The sequence below is a fragment of the Cynocephalus volans genome, chromosome 5, assembly GCF_027409185.1.
Source record: "Cynocephalus volans isolate mCynVol1 chromosome 5, mCynVol1.pri, whole genome shotgun sequence".
Lineage (NCBI taxonomy): Eukaryota > Metazoa > Chordata > Mammalia > Dermoptera > Cynocephalidae > Cynocephalus > Cynocephalus volans.
In genome coordinates, this window is record NC_084464.1 from 5,652,997 (window position 1) to 5,670,290 (window position 17,294).

Genomic DNA, 17,294 nt, shown 5'->3' on the forward strand with positions numbered 1-17,294 from the left:
TTATTTTGTTAACACTGTGAAGGGAAGGTCCATTTTAGTAATTAGGCAAAGGCCCCTACTATGTGGCAGACTTATTTCCTATTTGGTAGGAATTACTCTTCCAACCTGGCAGAAAAGATAAGTAACTTGCCCAAAGCCATGCAGCTCAGAAGTAATAATTCAAATCCAAGTTGGCCTAGAAAACTAACTCATTCTTCTCCACTCTAAGACAGAGTCCCAGTCTTCAGGGAGTTTGCACGATTAGCAGCGGTCAGATGGGCACTCCAAAGAATTAACTGAAGATATTACCCAAATGATATAGCAAATAAAATAAAACAGGGAGCAAATAATGTAATAATTAATACAGGCTTATTTCATTACTATAATCCACCTTTCCACAACTGCAAAAGACTCTTTGAAATGCTTTGTCTTTTAAATTTTATATACAATTTGTTTACCTCTCCTTAGAATTTATTTGTTGATAGTAAAAACAAACTTAGTAGAAAACAAAATTACTGAGATTTACATTTGAAATCTGTCCCTGCAAATGACAACTCAGTGATAAGAAAACCTACCTCACAGGAGTGCTCTGTGGCTTCAACAATTAATAAGCTTTGAACAAAATGTAAAGCACTTTGAACAGTGCCTAGCACAAAATAAATGCTCAATACATGTTAATTATTGTAATCTACCATAACTATCATCATCAGCATCACTAGTACATAAATGTCATAACAATGGTAATTTAGTCCCCAGTGCCTGACACATAACTGGCAATCAGACATTTGTTGGATGAATTAATTATGATTATAACTACTTCTATCATTAAGCACAGGATAATGTGCATCAAAACGTGATGTCACTGGGAAAAAAATAAATTAAGCATTAAAAACAAAACAAGTTGCTGCCTAGAAATTTAGGAGAGGTGAGAAAGAAGTGCCAGTAGCCCAAATGCAGTGTTTATTGGGAGAAGAGAGAAGGCTACCTTCAAATAGAGGAAGCATCTCTTCAGATAAAACTAACCCACAAAAAGAAAAGTCAGATCAAAAATATCTGCTACAGCCTTTTGCAGGACAAGAGATTTTCAGGCTTAGACAGGCTTCTTTGTACATAATGGGTTACAACAATCTGGAATAGGAGAATCCTGAGTCTCCTAAGGAAAATCCAACCTGGGCCTTGACAGCAAGCACAAACCTCACTCTACAGAGAGGGAAAGAAGCACTGGAAAAATGAAGTAACTTACCTAAGGGCACAGGAAGCACCTGCATCTGGGAGCTATAACACTCACATCCATATGCAGGAGGCAGCAGCGTGTGTCGCTGAGAACAACTTGTGGCAGCCAAACAATCATGTACCAGCCTCTCAGCTGCCTCTCTCCACCTCACTGGGAACTAGGACTGTCCGTGTGCTCTCAGGACTCACAGGGAGGCTCTCTCTCCAGGCATAACTTTCACCCAGACAACCCACCACCCAAGCTACATGCAGCCCCAGGTACCTAACTACTCCTGAGGATCACATTAATTGGCTACTGGCTCTTGACCCTTTGTCAGAAGAAGCAGAGGTTTATGGACAGGGAAAAGCATTTTGCTCCAAAAATTGTAATCTCTCACCTATAAGAACCGTCAATGGGGAAATGAGAAAAATGCTTATGGTTTCACCAGCCTCAAGAACATAGCCCTCCACCTGCCTGCCTGGTCCACCCTTAATCCAGACTTCTATTAAGATATACAAGCTAATCATATTAATATTGCACAATGGGCATGGTAAAGCACTTCTCAAATACACAGCAGCCTTTAAAAACAACTTATTTCTTGAGAGCAGCAAACTTGTACAGTACAAACTGTACTTGTTGTACAAACTGGCCAACAGAACTAGTCTGACTTGCCACACAAGAGAAGGTCCTGAAAAAACAGTACATCCAGGTTCCTTAGGCAAGTTTTTAATTCTCCAAGTCACGGTTTCCTCATCTGATGTAATACAGACAGCAAAAACGCATGCCACCTAGGGTGACATTAGACAATTTATGTAAAGTGCTTGGCACACTGCCTGGCACACAGTAAACTTTTTTTCTGTACCTGCCCCCCAAATAATTATCTACCAAATAAACGGCCAGTTAGCTCACTTCATTAGAGCATGGTGCTGTTAACACCAAGGTCAAGGGTTTGGATCCCCATACTGGCCAGCTCCCTGCTCCCCCGCAAAAAGATATATCTACCAAGTACACAGAATCCCGGTGAAAGGCAAACATTTTGCTTCACCCCTTATACCAGATTATTTACAAGGAATCACAGCCAAATAATTCTGGTTTATTTATCACATTTAGTGATCACTTTTGTCTCACAAAGGTTCAGGAAAGGCTGCTTCAAAGGACAGGCAAGTTGAGGACTCTACACCTCGCAGAAGGCCATTCAGGATCACAAGGACAATTAAGAATGATTTCAGTCCACGTGAGAAATCAAGTTGGGAAATAGTAAAACTCACCCGCAACATCATCCTTGAAGTCCTGAAGCCAAACATGAAGATGCGCAGCACAGGGTCTTCCCAGATCTCGAGCGGACAAAGCAGCATGCAAATAAGTCTGGCTGCCAAGGAGGCAAACTACCAGCCAAGGACAACACATGGCCCTGAATGAACGGTGACTGCTTAAGCGCTCTAAAGAAAGGGCTGTCTACAGGTAACCCTTTTCTTTAGTCTCTATAATTTTGTTAATTTTCCTTTGTAGATCCAATCCTAATTATTCTAAGCCCCTCAATCTTTTCAAACTGCAAATATTTTGTTAAAATAAGATGTTAAACATTATATAAAGTTAACATAAAGTTAGTTTTTCCTTGAGTACTGAAATAGATTCAACTGACTCATTCAGATGTTAATTTGTTATTCAATTTTATAGAATACTGTACTAACAGTCTTTCACTCCAATTTGCCTGGTTCATAGCAGTCTCTCTTTCCTGTTGTTAGTGTTGACCAGACTCATAGGACAAGGGAAAGATCAATGAAAAACCAGACAAGACTCTGGGGGTCCAATCATAACTCTAGCACTAAATTGCTGTGTGACTTGGGAAAATCACACATTCTCAGTCTCTTTTCGTCCTCTATATAATATGGCAATCTAACTCTAGTTCTAAAATCCCAACATGTATGCCAAGGGAATATTTTTTAAATTCAGTGGTTAATATAAGCACAAAAACAGTAAGAAATCTATCATGCAAAACTGGACATGTTATCTTTTCCGCTTAAATGTATATATTCCAAGTCCTTTAAATATGAAGTTCTCACAAATCATTCCATTCCCCAAACTTCACCTTGTCTGTCAGGTATATAGTATCCAATTCTCCCCAGTACCCTGACAATGTCTCGCTTTACCCAACCAACAAGGACCGCATTATAACATTTTATTCCCATGGATACAGACATCTACAATTTCCAGTCAAGTTTTCTGCAAGAGAAAATACATCAGTACCTAAAGATTAATTTTAATTGACAAATATTTTGTGTACCTACCCTGTACCAGCTGTGTTAGATACTAGGATAGGTAAGTGATTAAGACCACGTTTCCTCTCCTCAGCTGGCCCTCACAATCCTGTAAAGAAACAGCGCATGTGCCATCACTCCCGTCCCTCTTCAAGGCAGACATCACCAATCTTTCCCTTAACTGGATACGGCCTTGGCTCCAGGGTTCCATAGCCATTACCAATCAAATGGCTTTATTTTAATGGACCTCATCACATTTCCCTAAATCTCCATCTACATATGGGACTATTCTGATACCTATATTGGAATGTAAAAATTCATGGAAAACTGAATATATATTAGAAAAGTAAAACCATAAGAGGAAATGTCCCTGTCAGCTATTATAATTCAACTGAAGCATTATTTAAAGAGGTTAAGGAAATCTGTGGAAGGGATGGTATACTTCCTGCCAATTCTGAATTTCCATTTTCTAACATTCTAAATTAATTCTTAAACGAAGAAGATGAAGACTGTGTGACTCTAGTAAATCAGATTATCCACTTTACATGTGTTCTTTTTAAAGGCCAGGGTTGTTTTGTGACAGAATATGCTCAAAAGAAACTTATGAAATTACTGAAAATAAAAAATAAGACCATCAAAATAAAATCTTGAAATAAAATATGGCTTAAATAACCCAACCTTGATAAGTCAAAGGTGCACCCCTCCCACATGTGAGAAGCTTACCTGCATTTTACTGCCTTCCACCTGTAGACAAGTTACCTCCTCGTGACCATGACTAGCTTATCCATGTTAAAGATCAATGCTTTGTCTTCCATTCTTCATGGTGCAGTGGTCTGGAACCTTGAATTAGTACTTTTTTAAGTGCTTAGCCAGATCTAAATCACCTCCTAAAGAAATCTAGGACTACTGGCAGGTGGGAAGGACCTCAACATGTCAAATTCTTTCCCACTTAAACACCAGTATTAACCCTACTATCAGACACATTTCGTGTTCCGAGTACAAGGCTCTCTTCCCACCCAGTGCACAGCACACAGTAATCTAGAGTTCCAACTTGCTGCTCTCCTGGCAGAGACTGGCTTGAGACAACTGACATTTGAAAGGAAAAAAATCCACCGACACTCTAACCATTTAATACTCTGAAGTCTCTACCTACCAAAAAGTGTGTTTTGCCTTTCATAGAGAGTTATGAAAGTATCCTAGAAAGATGCTTCTGTCTTCTTTCAAAAACTATTAAGTATGTCGTGTGTCATGTTTTTCTGAGTCTCATGTTTAAAAGTAAATCTATGTGAGAGTTGAATACTAATAAAATTTCTTACTCACCTATCCACTTGTCTTGACTCTCAGGAAGGTCAAAGCTAAATTTTATGCTCAACTGACAGCAGCTGCCCCAGCTGTGGGTTTTGGCATACTACTTCCATCTTTCCACTGCCTTCATTGCATACTCCTCGGTTTTTTCATTTTTTTTTATATAGTCCATTGATGTTGTTTTTGTTGAAACCACCTCAAAATTTTTTTGTGGAAGTGATATAAATAATATCTAAAAAATAATGTTCCGCCTATTATTACTATAGATCTGTCCTCACTGTCCCCCAAAACTCTCCCCTCTCTACATTCCTGCATATGCTATTCACCCAAAACGCAGCTGCTTCTATTTCCAGCATTCAATGACTTCTCCCAGAGTCCTCAGGTTGGATGAACTACTCATTTGGCTCCTAACATTCTTGTGCAATCATGATTTCTTCATGTGCATTGTCTTAAGCTCCTCAAAGACTATGGTATCCTAGAGGGCAGAGAGTACATATCTTTATTTACCCAGCAGCATCAAAACAAACCTTGCATTCTGCAGACTGGCAGTAAAGATGCATCTGCTAATGGAAAAGGTAAGTCAACATTTTTCAAAGCCCACTAGGTAAAGTCATGTGAGGCTGAAACAGTCTGAAAATGAGATTTCTACCTTAAAGCAGTTTAAAATCCAAATACAAACCAACAGGAATTGCATATAGATAAATACAAAGAAAGTTCCTGGAATGGCTGCATTTGGCAGGATTAGTCTGAAAACACTGAGGCTTTTAATCAAGTTAAAACGAATTAGATTTGTGAAGCCATTCAGCCACAAATAATGACTCCAAAGAGGTACAAGTAGTGACAGTATTCAGAGAACAACACGAACACTTCCACAAGTGCAGTCAAGAGCCACGAGCACCATTAGACAGCAGAGGTGAGCCTTGGGTAGAGGCCTGGAGGCAGCAATGCAAAGCCAGAGTCTGGATCCCTTTGAAGGTGATTTACTAATGCACACACTTTGGAAAAGGATTCACAACTACTGTGTCCAGAATAGATTGGAGGGGAGGGAAAGCTAGAAAAAGCAGCCTGAGAATATATATTAGAGATACAACAGTGCATAGGACATCCTGCCATCTGCACTATTCTCAAGTGGGAATTTGGGACCACCCATTTAAGAACCCGTCTTGAGAAAACTGCCATGATAGCCCTAAGTGCCAGTACAGTGGCACTTGAATCTAAGACCTCTTCTTAGAATAAGACAATTTCTTTCTTTTCTCTCTCGTAATTTAATGTATGTGGCTTGCCACAGAGGCAATATAACAAAATGGCTTAGAGCAACTGCTCTGGAGTCTGCCTCCTAGTTTCAGATCTCAGCTCTGACACTCATTAGGTACATGACCTCAGGAAACATACTTAACCTTATGTAGCCAGGTGTAAAATGGGGATAAAAATTATACCTGCCTCTTAGATAGGGACACACGAAATGCTTAGCAGAGTGAGTAGCTTAGTCAGTTCTCAGCCAATATTATTAAGAAAATGTACAAGAAGGCATGGATTTTCAGACCCCTTGCGTTAATGTCACAGTCCTCCAGAGATCCTTGATACCCAGGTCACTGTCCTACAAGATAAATAAAAAGCACAGAACAGAAGTAAATCCCATCAGGAAGTGTTTATGTGGCAGCTACAGAATTCAGCACTGTGCTAGGGGCTACAGAAGACAATGCAACACCCAAAAAGTAAGGAGATGATGCAGAGGACAGATGTTGGAGGAAAGTGAGTAACACGGGGGCAGAGATTAAAAAGAACCTAAAAGCCAAGCAGGTTTTAAAGTTGGAAATGAAGTGGGGAGCCAAAAAACTCTGGTCAAGGAGTCACGGGCACATGCTAAGCATGATGTTTCAGCAAGACACCCCTATGGCAGCCTGCAGGACAATCTAGAGTGGGAGGCCACTTCCACACCTTCCTGGCCACTCAGTACCAGCCAAACGACTTCTCTCAAAGAGCTAATAAGGTTCCATTTCTAACCTGCACTTATTCACACTGCTGGTCATTTAAGTTCGTATAAGCCATACCAATATAGCCATTAACATCTTAACTAATTTAAGATGATACTAAAAAAATCTCTACTTTCAAGAGATTACATAAACTTAGTAAACATTTGCACTTCAGATACAGTCAGAAATTGGAAAAAGGGGAATCATCTGTAGAAAGGCCCCAGCATTAGAAAAGACAGAGAGCAGTATGTAGGCCCTCACCGGTCTTACTGCGTGAATTTAATTCTCTTCCTCAACCTCAAATCCTTGCCCTACCAACCTCTCTTACCAGTTTTCAAACACTTGTCTATCGCAATTACCTTAAACGAAGCAAGATTCATGAATAACCAGAAAGTAATCAGGTATCCAATAGCTGAAATTGTCTAATATACTGTCACTCCATACCTGACCAATTTCAACTTCTCTTTTTCTAATGCTAGAGAGCTTTGAGAGACTGGAACATAACAAGCACAACATGCATTAGCTATTACCATCATCTTTATTTTGGCGTTATAGACCACCACCAGGAGATATCCAAGAACACACACAGCACTTTTTTCTACAGCAATACTTGGGCACGATTATTTCATCACCAATGAATCTAAAACAACACAGCTTAAGAAGACACAGTGATCACATCCTTGGAGGGGTTCATCCTCTAAGAGATGACTGTCACAAACTAGCCATGCTCAGCCTGTATATGGGGTTTCAGCATTCTCCTCCTGATTACCTCACTCAAGGAACTTGTTTCTTTGGAAATGAAACCCTAGCCTCACTTTTGTACCAGTCTGTCAGATACACTTCAAAATGTGTGAATATGAATCACAGAAGATCGTGTGATTTTTAAAAGTTTTAGTGAGGTCTTTTTCCTAAAAATGTCCTAGTCAGTGACTCCACAGCATTACTTCATTTTGTCTTTTCTACACGGAAATTTGGTGAGGAGAACAAATTAGCAAAGCACCCCTTTCCTTGCTTCCCAAACGTGAGCAGGTAAATAAAGCAACAGGATTCCACACTCGCATTTATTGATAACCGGTTCTTTTCCTTTTCCAGGCAGGAGGATCTGCAAACGAGAGTCCAGGTGCGCCCTCGGGGGCTTGGAGACACAGGCGCTGCGGTCACCCGGTCGACAGGTGAGAGGGTAGTCCTGCCCGAGCGTGAGGTGCACCTCCGTGCGAACACACGCTCACACCCCCGAGGAGGGCCAGAAGCCGTGGGGCGTTCAGCACACGGGCCCAGCCACCCTTTCGGTCCGACCTCCCGGCAGCAGACACCTTCCGGGACGCCGCGAGCGAGCGGAGGGAGAGCGCACACGTGCCGGACGGCCACAGGCCCGGCTCACCCCGCCTCCGCACTCACCTGCCCGGTGATGCCGGTGATGAGCGCCACCTTCCTGGGCTTGCCCATCTCGCCGTCCCCGGAGCCCCGGGCGCTGGGGCAGCGTGCCGACGCGTGAGCCATGTCCCGAGGGAGGGCGGGCGGGCGAGGGCAGGGCGGAGCGCGGCGGAGCGGGGCGCCGGCGGGGACGTGGGGGTGTGCCCGCGCGCGAGCCGCCTTGCCGGGTGCAGCCAGGGAGGACGAGCGCGCCGCGGCCGGCCGCCACAATATGACAGGGGCGCGCGGAGGCCGGGAGGGGAGGGCCAGGGGCGGGCCGAGGCGGGCCGGCGGCGGGCGGCGGGGTGCGGCCTGGCGGCGCCGCGTCGTCCGCGTCAACCCGCGCCGCCGCTGTGGCGCCCGCGGCAGGCCCCGCCCCTGCCGACGCCGCGCCACGCCCCTTCGCCGGCGGCCGCGCGGGAGCGCGCGGGGGGCGGGGCCTGCCGCCGCCGCCGCCGCCGCGGCCTCCGGGAAGAGAAAGGAGACCGGCATCGCCACGCGCACCGTCGTCCGCAGGGCCGGAGTGCAGGGCGCACCGTCGGCGGCCGGCCTCCACCGCACGGCCTCCCCTCCGCCCTGCCGAGTCTCCCAGGAATCCTAGTGTCACCCGAGGATGCTGGGAGCAACTATGGGCTGACTTTCCCTTAAGAAAAGCCCTGAACTCCAGATCCAGGCGTCACAGGGCCAGGGCCATCGACTTTCATAAGTAATTTCTGGAAACCTGTTACAGAAGTGTGGTTTTACATTACTTGAATGGCGCCAGCGTTACACGGCCCCTAAATGGGGCCACAGATGTGGATCAGGACTAGCCTCACCCCTATCGCGCTGTCTGGCTCTTCTGGCATTTCCCTTAGGCTTGGAGCTGGGCACCAGGTTCCAGGTAACTCGAGGCAGAGTGTTCTCGCTCAGCACTGGTGGTGCACAACAAAGTCTCTGGCCACAGCCGTGTGCGGCATAAGGAAATGTTGAAACGACTGCAAGGGTCAGTAAACCTGGACGTGGCAGGTTTCAAAGAAAATAATTGACACACAAGGTGGGGTCCTAGCTTGGTGTCTGTTGAATTTGGATAGCGTTTGGCAGCTGCACATTTAGCAGGGAAAGGCGTGAGGTGACTCAGGCCCTGGGAGGACAGCAGGTATGTGTGCCTTAGCAGCTGGCTGGAATCTGGAGAAGAAGCGGAAACTTACTTATCTCCACTGCTCTGCTTGTGTGTGCATATTCCTCTCCCCGGTAGATAACCTCAGATCCGTCACTTCAAATTACAAACTGAGTGATGAGGACAGTGCCCAAGATAACATGCAAGACGTGTTGCAGGCCTGGAATCCCCAAATCCGGAAAGCTCAGGATTCAATTAAAAAGCTCCCTCTCCCCCAGGCCCCTGTGAACATTCCTTAGCTTTATTGATAGACTTGTCTGGTGTTTACACCTTGCCTCTCTTCTTTGCATTCTATAAGGAGAGTGACTGAATAGACAGATGTTTGTTGGACCAAGAGGAGGCTGTCTCAGAGTGATGCGTGAAGAGGCCCTTAAAGCAGAGGAAAGTAAACACTACCATTTAGAGAAACTGGCTATAAGAAAGAAATGTCTCTGAAATCTAGTGGATTATCTTAAAAACTTACGTTTGTTTTCATGTAAATATGCTTTAAATTAATACACAGATATACAGTATGCAGACAAGGGCAAGGCCTCCAACTCCAAGGTCTCTAATTGGATAAAAGTCAACTATTCTATACAGTACTTAATGTGTCGGATAACTTTTTCCACATCTCTATTTTCCATCTCTTGCCATTCAGGAGATGCCAATTATTCAAGAATAATTCCCCTGCCTTCCCCTCCAGGTGATCTCCTCTCCTTTTTTATCCTTCTTTCCTTTGTGTTTCACCTATAGAACACTTCCTTCCACCATACCTCAGATTGGAGAAACAATGATAATGGCTAGCCTGGATTGAGTAAGCATATAAGATGTGTCATACACAGTGTTGTATCTCAGTTAATTCTAGAAGGTAAATATGATAATGATTCCTATTTTATAGGGGAAGAAACTGAGGATCAGAAAGACTAATAAACTTACCCAAGGTCCCATGGCTAGTGGCTCGGTATGGTAGATATTATGATTGGCTCCTCCAACCCCATTTCATATTCTGTTTGGAAGAATTCGAGTGCTAAAAAACGTATTTCCCAAGCCATTTTGCATCTAACATTGGAAGCAAGCTGAGTTCTGCTAGACAGATATATTCCTGCTCACTGTTGACAGGTGGACGTAAAACAGAAGACATCTCTCTACTTCTGGTCTACCAGACATGAGGGTTTATGGCAGCTTGTTTCGGTCTAGTCACCAGTTTCATGGGTATGAAAGCCAATTGGGGTGGCAGGAGCAATGTGGCAGCTGGAGCAGTTTTCTTTTTTCTCTCTCTTTTTTTTTTAGTGTTCAAATGCAGTTGATTTAATGTGATAAATGATTTAAAAGTAAAATACAAATATTCTCTTTAAAGTCAGGGCAAAAACAAGATCACCTATACAATGCAAGGTCCTATACAATGCAAATTTCTGAGGAAAAGAAATAAGAAAGAAATAAAACCTTTCAGATGACTATATTTGCATAGAAAATATATGTACACAAAACATTAGAACTAATAACAGATGAACAAAATTGCAGGATTCTGAATAAATATTTTTTAAATAAATTTTCTATATAACACTAACTATCAATTAGAAATTGTATGTAAGTATAGATCTCATTCACAATACAGCATAAACTTTGAGCAACCTGGGAATAAATCTAACAAAATAAGCATAAAATATATAAACATAAATCTGAACATTTTATTGTAAAACAAAAAATAGTTACATAAACAGATACCATGTTTTCATGGACCCTGATAAGCTGACCGTAAAATTCATATGGAAAAATAAAGTTCCAAGAATAACCAATTTCTTTTTTTTTCTTTTTTTTAGTATTTTCAGAGAATTTTAAATAGTCTTTTGTACTATGTATACATTCAAAAAATAGAGGTAACCACATGTATGTACAACCTTGAATCCTGCTATTTTTCAAAGAAAACTTAACCTTTGGCTATCTACTTGACTCTCTCTTTTTTTTTTTTTTCTTCCCCGTAGCTGGCTGCTACAGGGATCTGAACCCCTGACGTTGGTGTTATGACACTGCTCTCTAACCAGCCGAGCTAACTGGCCAGCCTCAGCAATTTGACTCTCAAAGTTAATAAATTTGTTCTTTTCTCTGTTTTATGGTATTCATTTTCTATTTCCATTGAACAGTTGTATTTTGTTTGTGTCTTTCACTGTAAATCATCTCAAATCTTTACTAAGAATTAAAGAGTTGATCTCAGGTAGAGCAGTGCCCTCAGTGACAGGGGCAGGGACTCGGGATGTCTGCAAGAACTTCCAGATCTGGGTTCACTAGGTGTACGCAGGTGATGGGACCAGCAGGAAAGGTGATGCCATCTTCATAGAAGCAGGAGTTCCCAGGGAGGGAGAATCTATAAGGATGTAGAGACTGGGCTGGGGAAGTGGGTAATTTGGTAGGTCTTGAGGACAACTGAGAGGTGTCATGGCCTACTGGGAAGAACAAAGCCTTCGCAGTTGCATACCAGCTGTGGGACTTGGGTAAGTCACTTTATCTCCCTGAGCTTCAGTTTCCTTTCTGGTTTTGTTTTTTTTGGCCACAAAACAAGTCTTAATACATTTAAAAAGACTTAGATTATAGAAAATATGTTTTTTGACTGCAATAATGGAAGAAAATTTAGAAAATTCACAAATGTGTTGAAATTAAACAACACTGTCCTAGATAAACAATGTGTAAAAAAAAAAAAATCAGGTAAATTACAGAGAACTTTGAGATAAAATCAAAGGGTAACATATCAAAATTTATAGGATGCAGGGCTCATGTAATGCTTAGAGGAAAATTTGTACTTGTAAACACCTATATGAGAAATAAGAAAAATCTCCAGTCAGTAATGTAAACTTCTACCTTAAGGAAATAGAAAAAGAAGAGCAAACTAAACCAAAAGCAGATGTAAGTAGGAAATAACAAAGATTACAACAGAAATATATGAAATAGGGAATTAAAAAACAAAAATTGATTCTTCAAAAAGATCAACAAAATTTGCGAACATTTATTGAGACTGACCAAAAAAAAAAAAGAAGACTGAAATTACGAAAACCAGAAATAAAGCAGGGGCATTAGTACATTGTCAGGATAGCTTTTTGTGGTGGTAAGATTTAGTTTCTTTCTCGTTTGCATTTTTGTTCTACCGGTGGATTTTGTTCTTTCTTGTGTATTTGTGATAGTGATTGTTGTTTTTCAGATTCCAGATGCAGGACTTCCTTGAAGATTTCTTATACTGTTGGTCATGTGGTAGTGAACTCCTGCAGCTTTTCTTTGTCTAGGAAATACACTATTTTTCCCTCATCTCTGAAGGATAGCCTTGCTGGATACCATATTCTTGGCTGGCAGTTTTTTTCTTTTAAAATTTTGAATATATCATCCCTTTTTCTTCTGGCCGGTAGAGTTTCTGTTGAGAAGTCTGCTGTTAGTCTGATGGGGCTCCCTTATAGGTGACTTGACACTTTTCTCTTGCTTCTTTTAAGATTCTCTTTTTGTCTTTGAGCTTTGCTGGTTTGACTGTAATGTATCTTGGAGAGGATCTTTTTGGGTTGAATCTATTTGGGAATCTTTGAACCTTCTGGATCTGAAGGTCCATGTCTCTCCCTATACTTGGGAAGTTTTCAGTTATTATTTTGTTGATAGGTTTTCCATTCAATGCCTTTTCCTTTCTCCTCCCCTTCTGGAACACCCATCATTTGAATACTTAAGATTGTCTGCTAGCTGTCTTAGATTTTCTTCATTTTTAAAAATTCTTTTTTCCTTTCTTTTTTTTTTTTTTTTTTTTTTTGTCCACCTGGGTTATTTCAAAAGGATTATCTTCAAGATCAGAAATTCTTTCTTATGCTTGTTCTAATCTGCTACTTAAGCTATCAGTTGTGTTTTTTATTTTGTTGAGTTAATCTTTCAGTTCCATGAGTTCTGCTACATTCTTTTTTAAGGTATTAATCTATTTGCAAATTTCCTATTTCATATCCTGGAATTTTTTTCTCATTTCATTATGTTGTCTAACTAAGTCTTCTCATATCTCAGTGAGTTTCCTTAAGATTGTTGCTCAGAATTCCTTTTTGGTCATTGCAAGGATTTCCTGCTCTGTGAGGTCTGGTATTTGAGAATTACTGTATTTTTTTGTTGATGTATTATTTTCTTGGGTTTTCGTACTTCTAGTATCTCTATGTTGATACCTGGTCATGTGGTAGAGAAGTTGCTTCTTCTACCGCTCTGGAGTGGGCTTTGAGGAGAGAGATGTCCTCTTCTTTTTCTGGTCTCTGCTAGTGACTCTCCTGTGTCAATCCAGTTGAGAGTCTAGCAGGCCATCTGCATGGTGGCTGTGACTATTGCTGTGGCATTGAGCTGCTTTTTTGCAGCTGTGGCTGTGGCAGTGGCTATGCTGGGCCATCTGTGCAAAAGTGGTGTTTTTGGCATGCTCTCTTGCATGTTTCCAGGTGGAGGGGCAGGTGCAGTTTTCTAAGTTCTGGTATACAGCTATGTGGTATGTCACATCATCAGCCAGTGAGGGCCCTCTGACTTCTGTCTCTCCATCCCTTGTAAAGCTTTTTAACTGATAGTTGTAGATTCAAATGATTTGTAAGAAATAATACAGACATGTCTTCAAAAACTATTGTGCAATATCACAAGCAGGATGTTGACATTGATGTAATTCACCAATCTTATTCAGATTTTCCCAGGTTTTGTACTCGTGTGCATTTGCGTGTGTATGCTCATATGTCCCCACCACAGTCAAAATGCTGAAGAGTTCCAAAACCGCAAGTATGCCTCATGTTGTCCTTTTATAACCACACTACCTCTTCCCACCTCTATCCCTAACCCCTGGAGACCACTCATCTGTCCTGTATTTCTAAAATTTTGTCATTTCAAAAGTGTAAATGGAATCATGCACTTTGTAATCTTTTGAGATTGGCTTTTTTTGCTCAATTTAAGTTTCCTGGAGATTCATCTAAGTTTTTTTTGTGTATCGATAGTTCATTCATTTTTATTGTTGAGTAGTATTCCATAGTATAGATTTGCCACAGTTTAACCATTCACCCATTGAAGGTGATATAGTTTGAATATGTTTGTCCCCCCAAAGCTCATGTTGAAATATGGTCCCCAATGTGGCAGTGTTGGGAGGTGTTTGGGTCATGGAGGCAGATCCCTCATGAATACATTAATGCCCTCCCTGGGGGATGCCGGGGCAGGGGGTCAAGTGAGCTCTCACAGAAATGGATTAGTTCCCTAAGTGGAAGTGGCCTGAGGCCTGTACCAGACACAGCTCCCAGAATCATAAGCCAAGCAAAACTCTTACTTTATAAATTGCCCTGTCTCAAATATTCTGTTATAGCAACACAAAAACAAACTAATACAGAAAGATATCTGGGCTGTTTCCAGTTCAGGGCTGCTAGGAATAAAGCTGCTATGAACATCCATGTACAGGTTTTGTGTGAACATAAGTTTTCATTTTTCCCAAAGGTGAAATTGCTGGGTCCTGTGGTAATTATGTGTTTAGTTTTTCAAAACTGCTGAACTCTTTTCATGCAAGGATTTTGTAAACATAGAATGTCCTGCATTAAGTCCCTTTCTGCTTGAAAAGCCTATAGCAGTTTCTGCGTCCAGCTCTAAGCCCTGACTGACATGGTATACAGACAAGACTCAAACTCCAGACTCAGTGCTCTTAACAAAGACTCATATGGTCATATGAGTATGAATATGGTTGATAGAAAAGGGTTGGAGCAACAGAAAGCATACAGAGGAGAAGCAGAGACCATTTCCTTTTTACCTTCCTTTCACTTCAAGATTTATACCAGTGTTCTAGTTGAGGAAAAGTAGGAAAGAAGCACTAGATTTTGGAATAAAATCTTAGAAAATCCAACTCTGTTAGACATGAGACAGGTTAGATCCCCGCTTTTCCCCTTGAATAAAATTATATTGCATGACTCTTCTTACTTAGCGTGTGTAGCAGAAGCAGCAGAGTTTTAGAAACAGAATAAGAAGGCAATGAGAGAGCTCTGAAATTCCTAGGCACTTCCTGAAATCTATCACCTCGACTTTGGAATATACCATGCTGCTATTGAAATCACACTGTAGTAAGTTTTTTGGATGATATGTTTAGAAAATGAAAAAAGTATTCAAAAATAACTGGAGACGTTTATTTCTCTTACATCCTCACTCATATAATTTTCCAGCTCTCTGCCTTCAGGTGAATGAGTATTACGAGATGAGTTCTGGACCCTATCTGTCCTTCTGTCTCTAGCAGGGCATGTATGTGTGCCTAGAGTCACTTGGTCTTTGCGTCTAGCTCCTTTTTTTTTTTTTTTTTTTTTTTGGTAGGACCAATGATTTTCAAGCTAGAACTATTTATTAGGAAAGTTTCATTGGAAAAGTTTTCCACTCTTGTAATCTCAATTTCTCAATGCACAGAAACCCAGAGAGCAGAGCCTTGGAATCATTGCTGTACTGTCTAATTAGAATCTCCTCTCAAGAAGCACAACACTGTTTTTCCATTAGTGGCATCAAACCCAGAGGGGAAAAGTATGAAAAGCTTTAAGTCTTCCTTGGCTCCTGTTTTCAGCGTTCTCCTCTCAGGATTTGAGAACATATACGTGCCCACTCCTCCCTCTGTGACATTTCTTAAAGCCTCCTTGCTCAATAAAAGTGGATCTGCAATAACATAAAACACTAGAAATGAAGTAAAACATTGCTGTTTAAATTAGATGAGGTAATAAAACAACCTTGACTGCCTAAGGAAACTTTCCAGTTCCTAGCTACTAGTCTGATCCTTATAATATGTCAAAATTACTTCAAGGTTAAGATATTGGTCTCATTTTAAATTCTAAGCACTCTAATGCTAGAGAAACCTTACCATTTTGTTCTAATATGTTTAACATATTCAAGATGCTGTCATAAATCTCAAGCTCCTGCGGGCTGAGTCCACTTCAACTAGTAATGGCTTCTAATCTTCCTTCTCATACTTAGATGCCTCGTAAAGCTCTTGGCCAAGGACCTAATCTGCATAGCTAATGGAGAAACCCTAGGATTAGAAAGGCAAGTACCACAATCCTATGCATTAGAGAATTTGCTAGACCTCCTAGGAGAAGCAGTAAAGAGAACTTGGATCCTAATGAATTTTTTAAATGGTCGCCTTCTTCCAACCAAGAGAGAGCTTCTGTCAACCTCTGGGAGGCATGCCTTAGAGAATTCACCCTAGGATAGAAAAATTCTGAAGAAAATCTGGGCCCTGAGTCAGCCCGTGGCTCCCTCGGGAGAGTGTAGTGCTGATAACACCAAGGCCGCAGGTTCGGATCCTAAAAAAAAAAAAAGAAAAAAGAAAATCTGGCCCTTTCCTGGCTTGTGCCCTAATCATTAGTGAGAAGACCCACTTTCGACATGACAGTGGATGAAACTACTAGATAGTCCTCAGATGAAGCTCTGGGGTACTTTGTCCCAAATTCTCAAAGTGAACTGTAAGCACTAAAAAAGCAAGCTGCTTCTCTGGGAAACTCACTAAAGAGCAGTAAGCACTGGTTAGGACAGAACCTTCAGCCGCCAGCAAGCGGTGGAGATAGTTGTGGCAAGAAGATGACCATGGCAGCAAGTAATCATTACCGCAGATGCTCGGGCTTGACTCCCAGCAAGTGTTCAGTGAAAAGAGCACCAGCGAATGCTGATTAGTCCAAGCCATCCTGATAATTCCACTCCCCTTGTTAGTGAAGGACTTAGGCACAGACATGAGATGCAACCCTCACCACTGAGATGTGATGGGTGAAGTTATTCCACTATTGAGTCCCTCCTACCTACCTCCTATGGGAGATATCCCCTGGTAGTGTTGATGGTGTTCTGCCTCTCCTGGGTGAGATCCAACGAGATCCTGTCTGATTGCTGGGTAACAAACTACTCCTGATTCTGTGGGTCAGTAATTCAGGCAGGGCTATGCTTGCCAGTTCTTTTGCTCCTTGTGATATCTGCTGGGATCACTTGGTGGTATTCAGATGATGGCCACTATGGTTTAAAGGGATCAAAAAGTCTTCATTCAC

At 41.7% G+C, this 17,294-nt stretch overlaps 1 protein-coding gene across 1 annotated transcript in view; it reads right to left on the reverse strand.

The window, feature by feature from the left end:
- GMDS (GDP-mannose 4,6-dehydratase) overlaps nucleotides 1-8,228 on the reverse strand; it is a 595,298-nt gene extending 587,070 nt beyond the window's left edge. The window contains exon 1 of the mRNA XM_063097816.1: nucleotides 8,127-8,228. Within this exon, the coding sequence (XP_062953886.1) occupies nucleotides 8,127-8,228 (102 nt within the window). The remainder of the gene's footprint in view (nucleotides 1-8,126) is intronic.
- Between the last annotated feature and the right edge of the window lie 9,066 nt (nucleotides 8,229-17,294).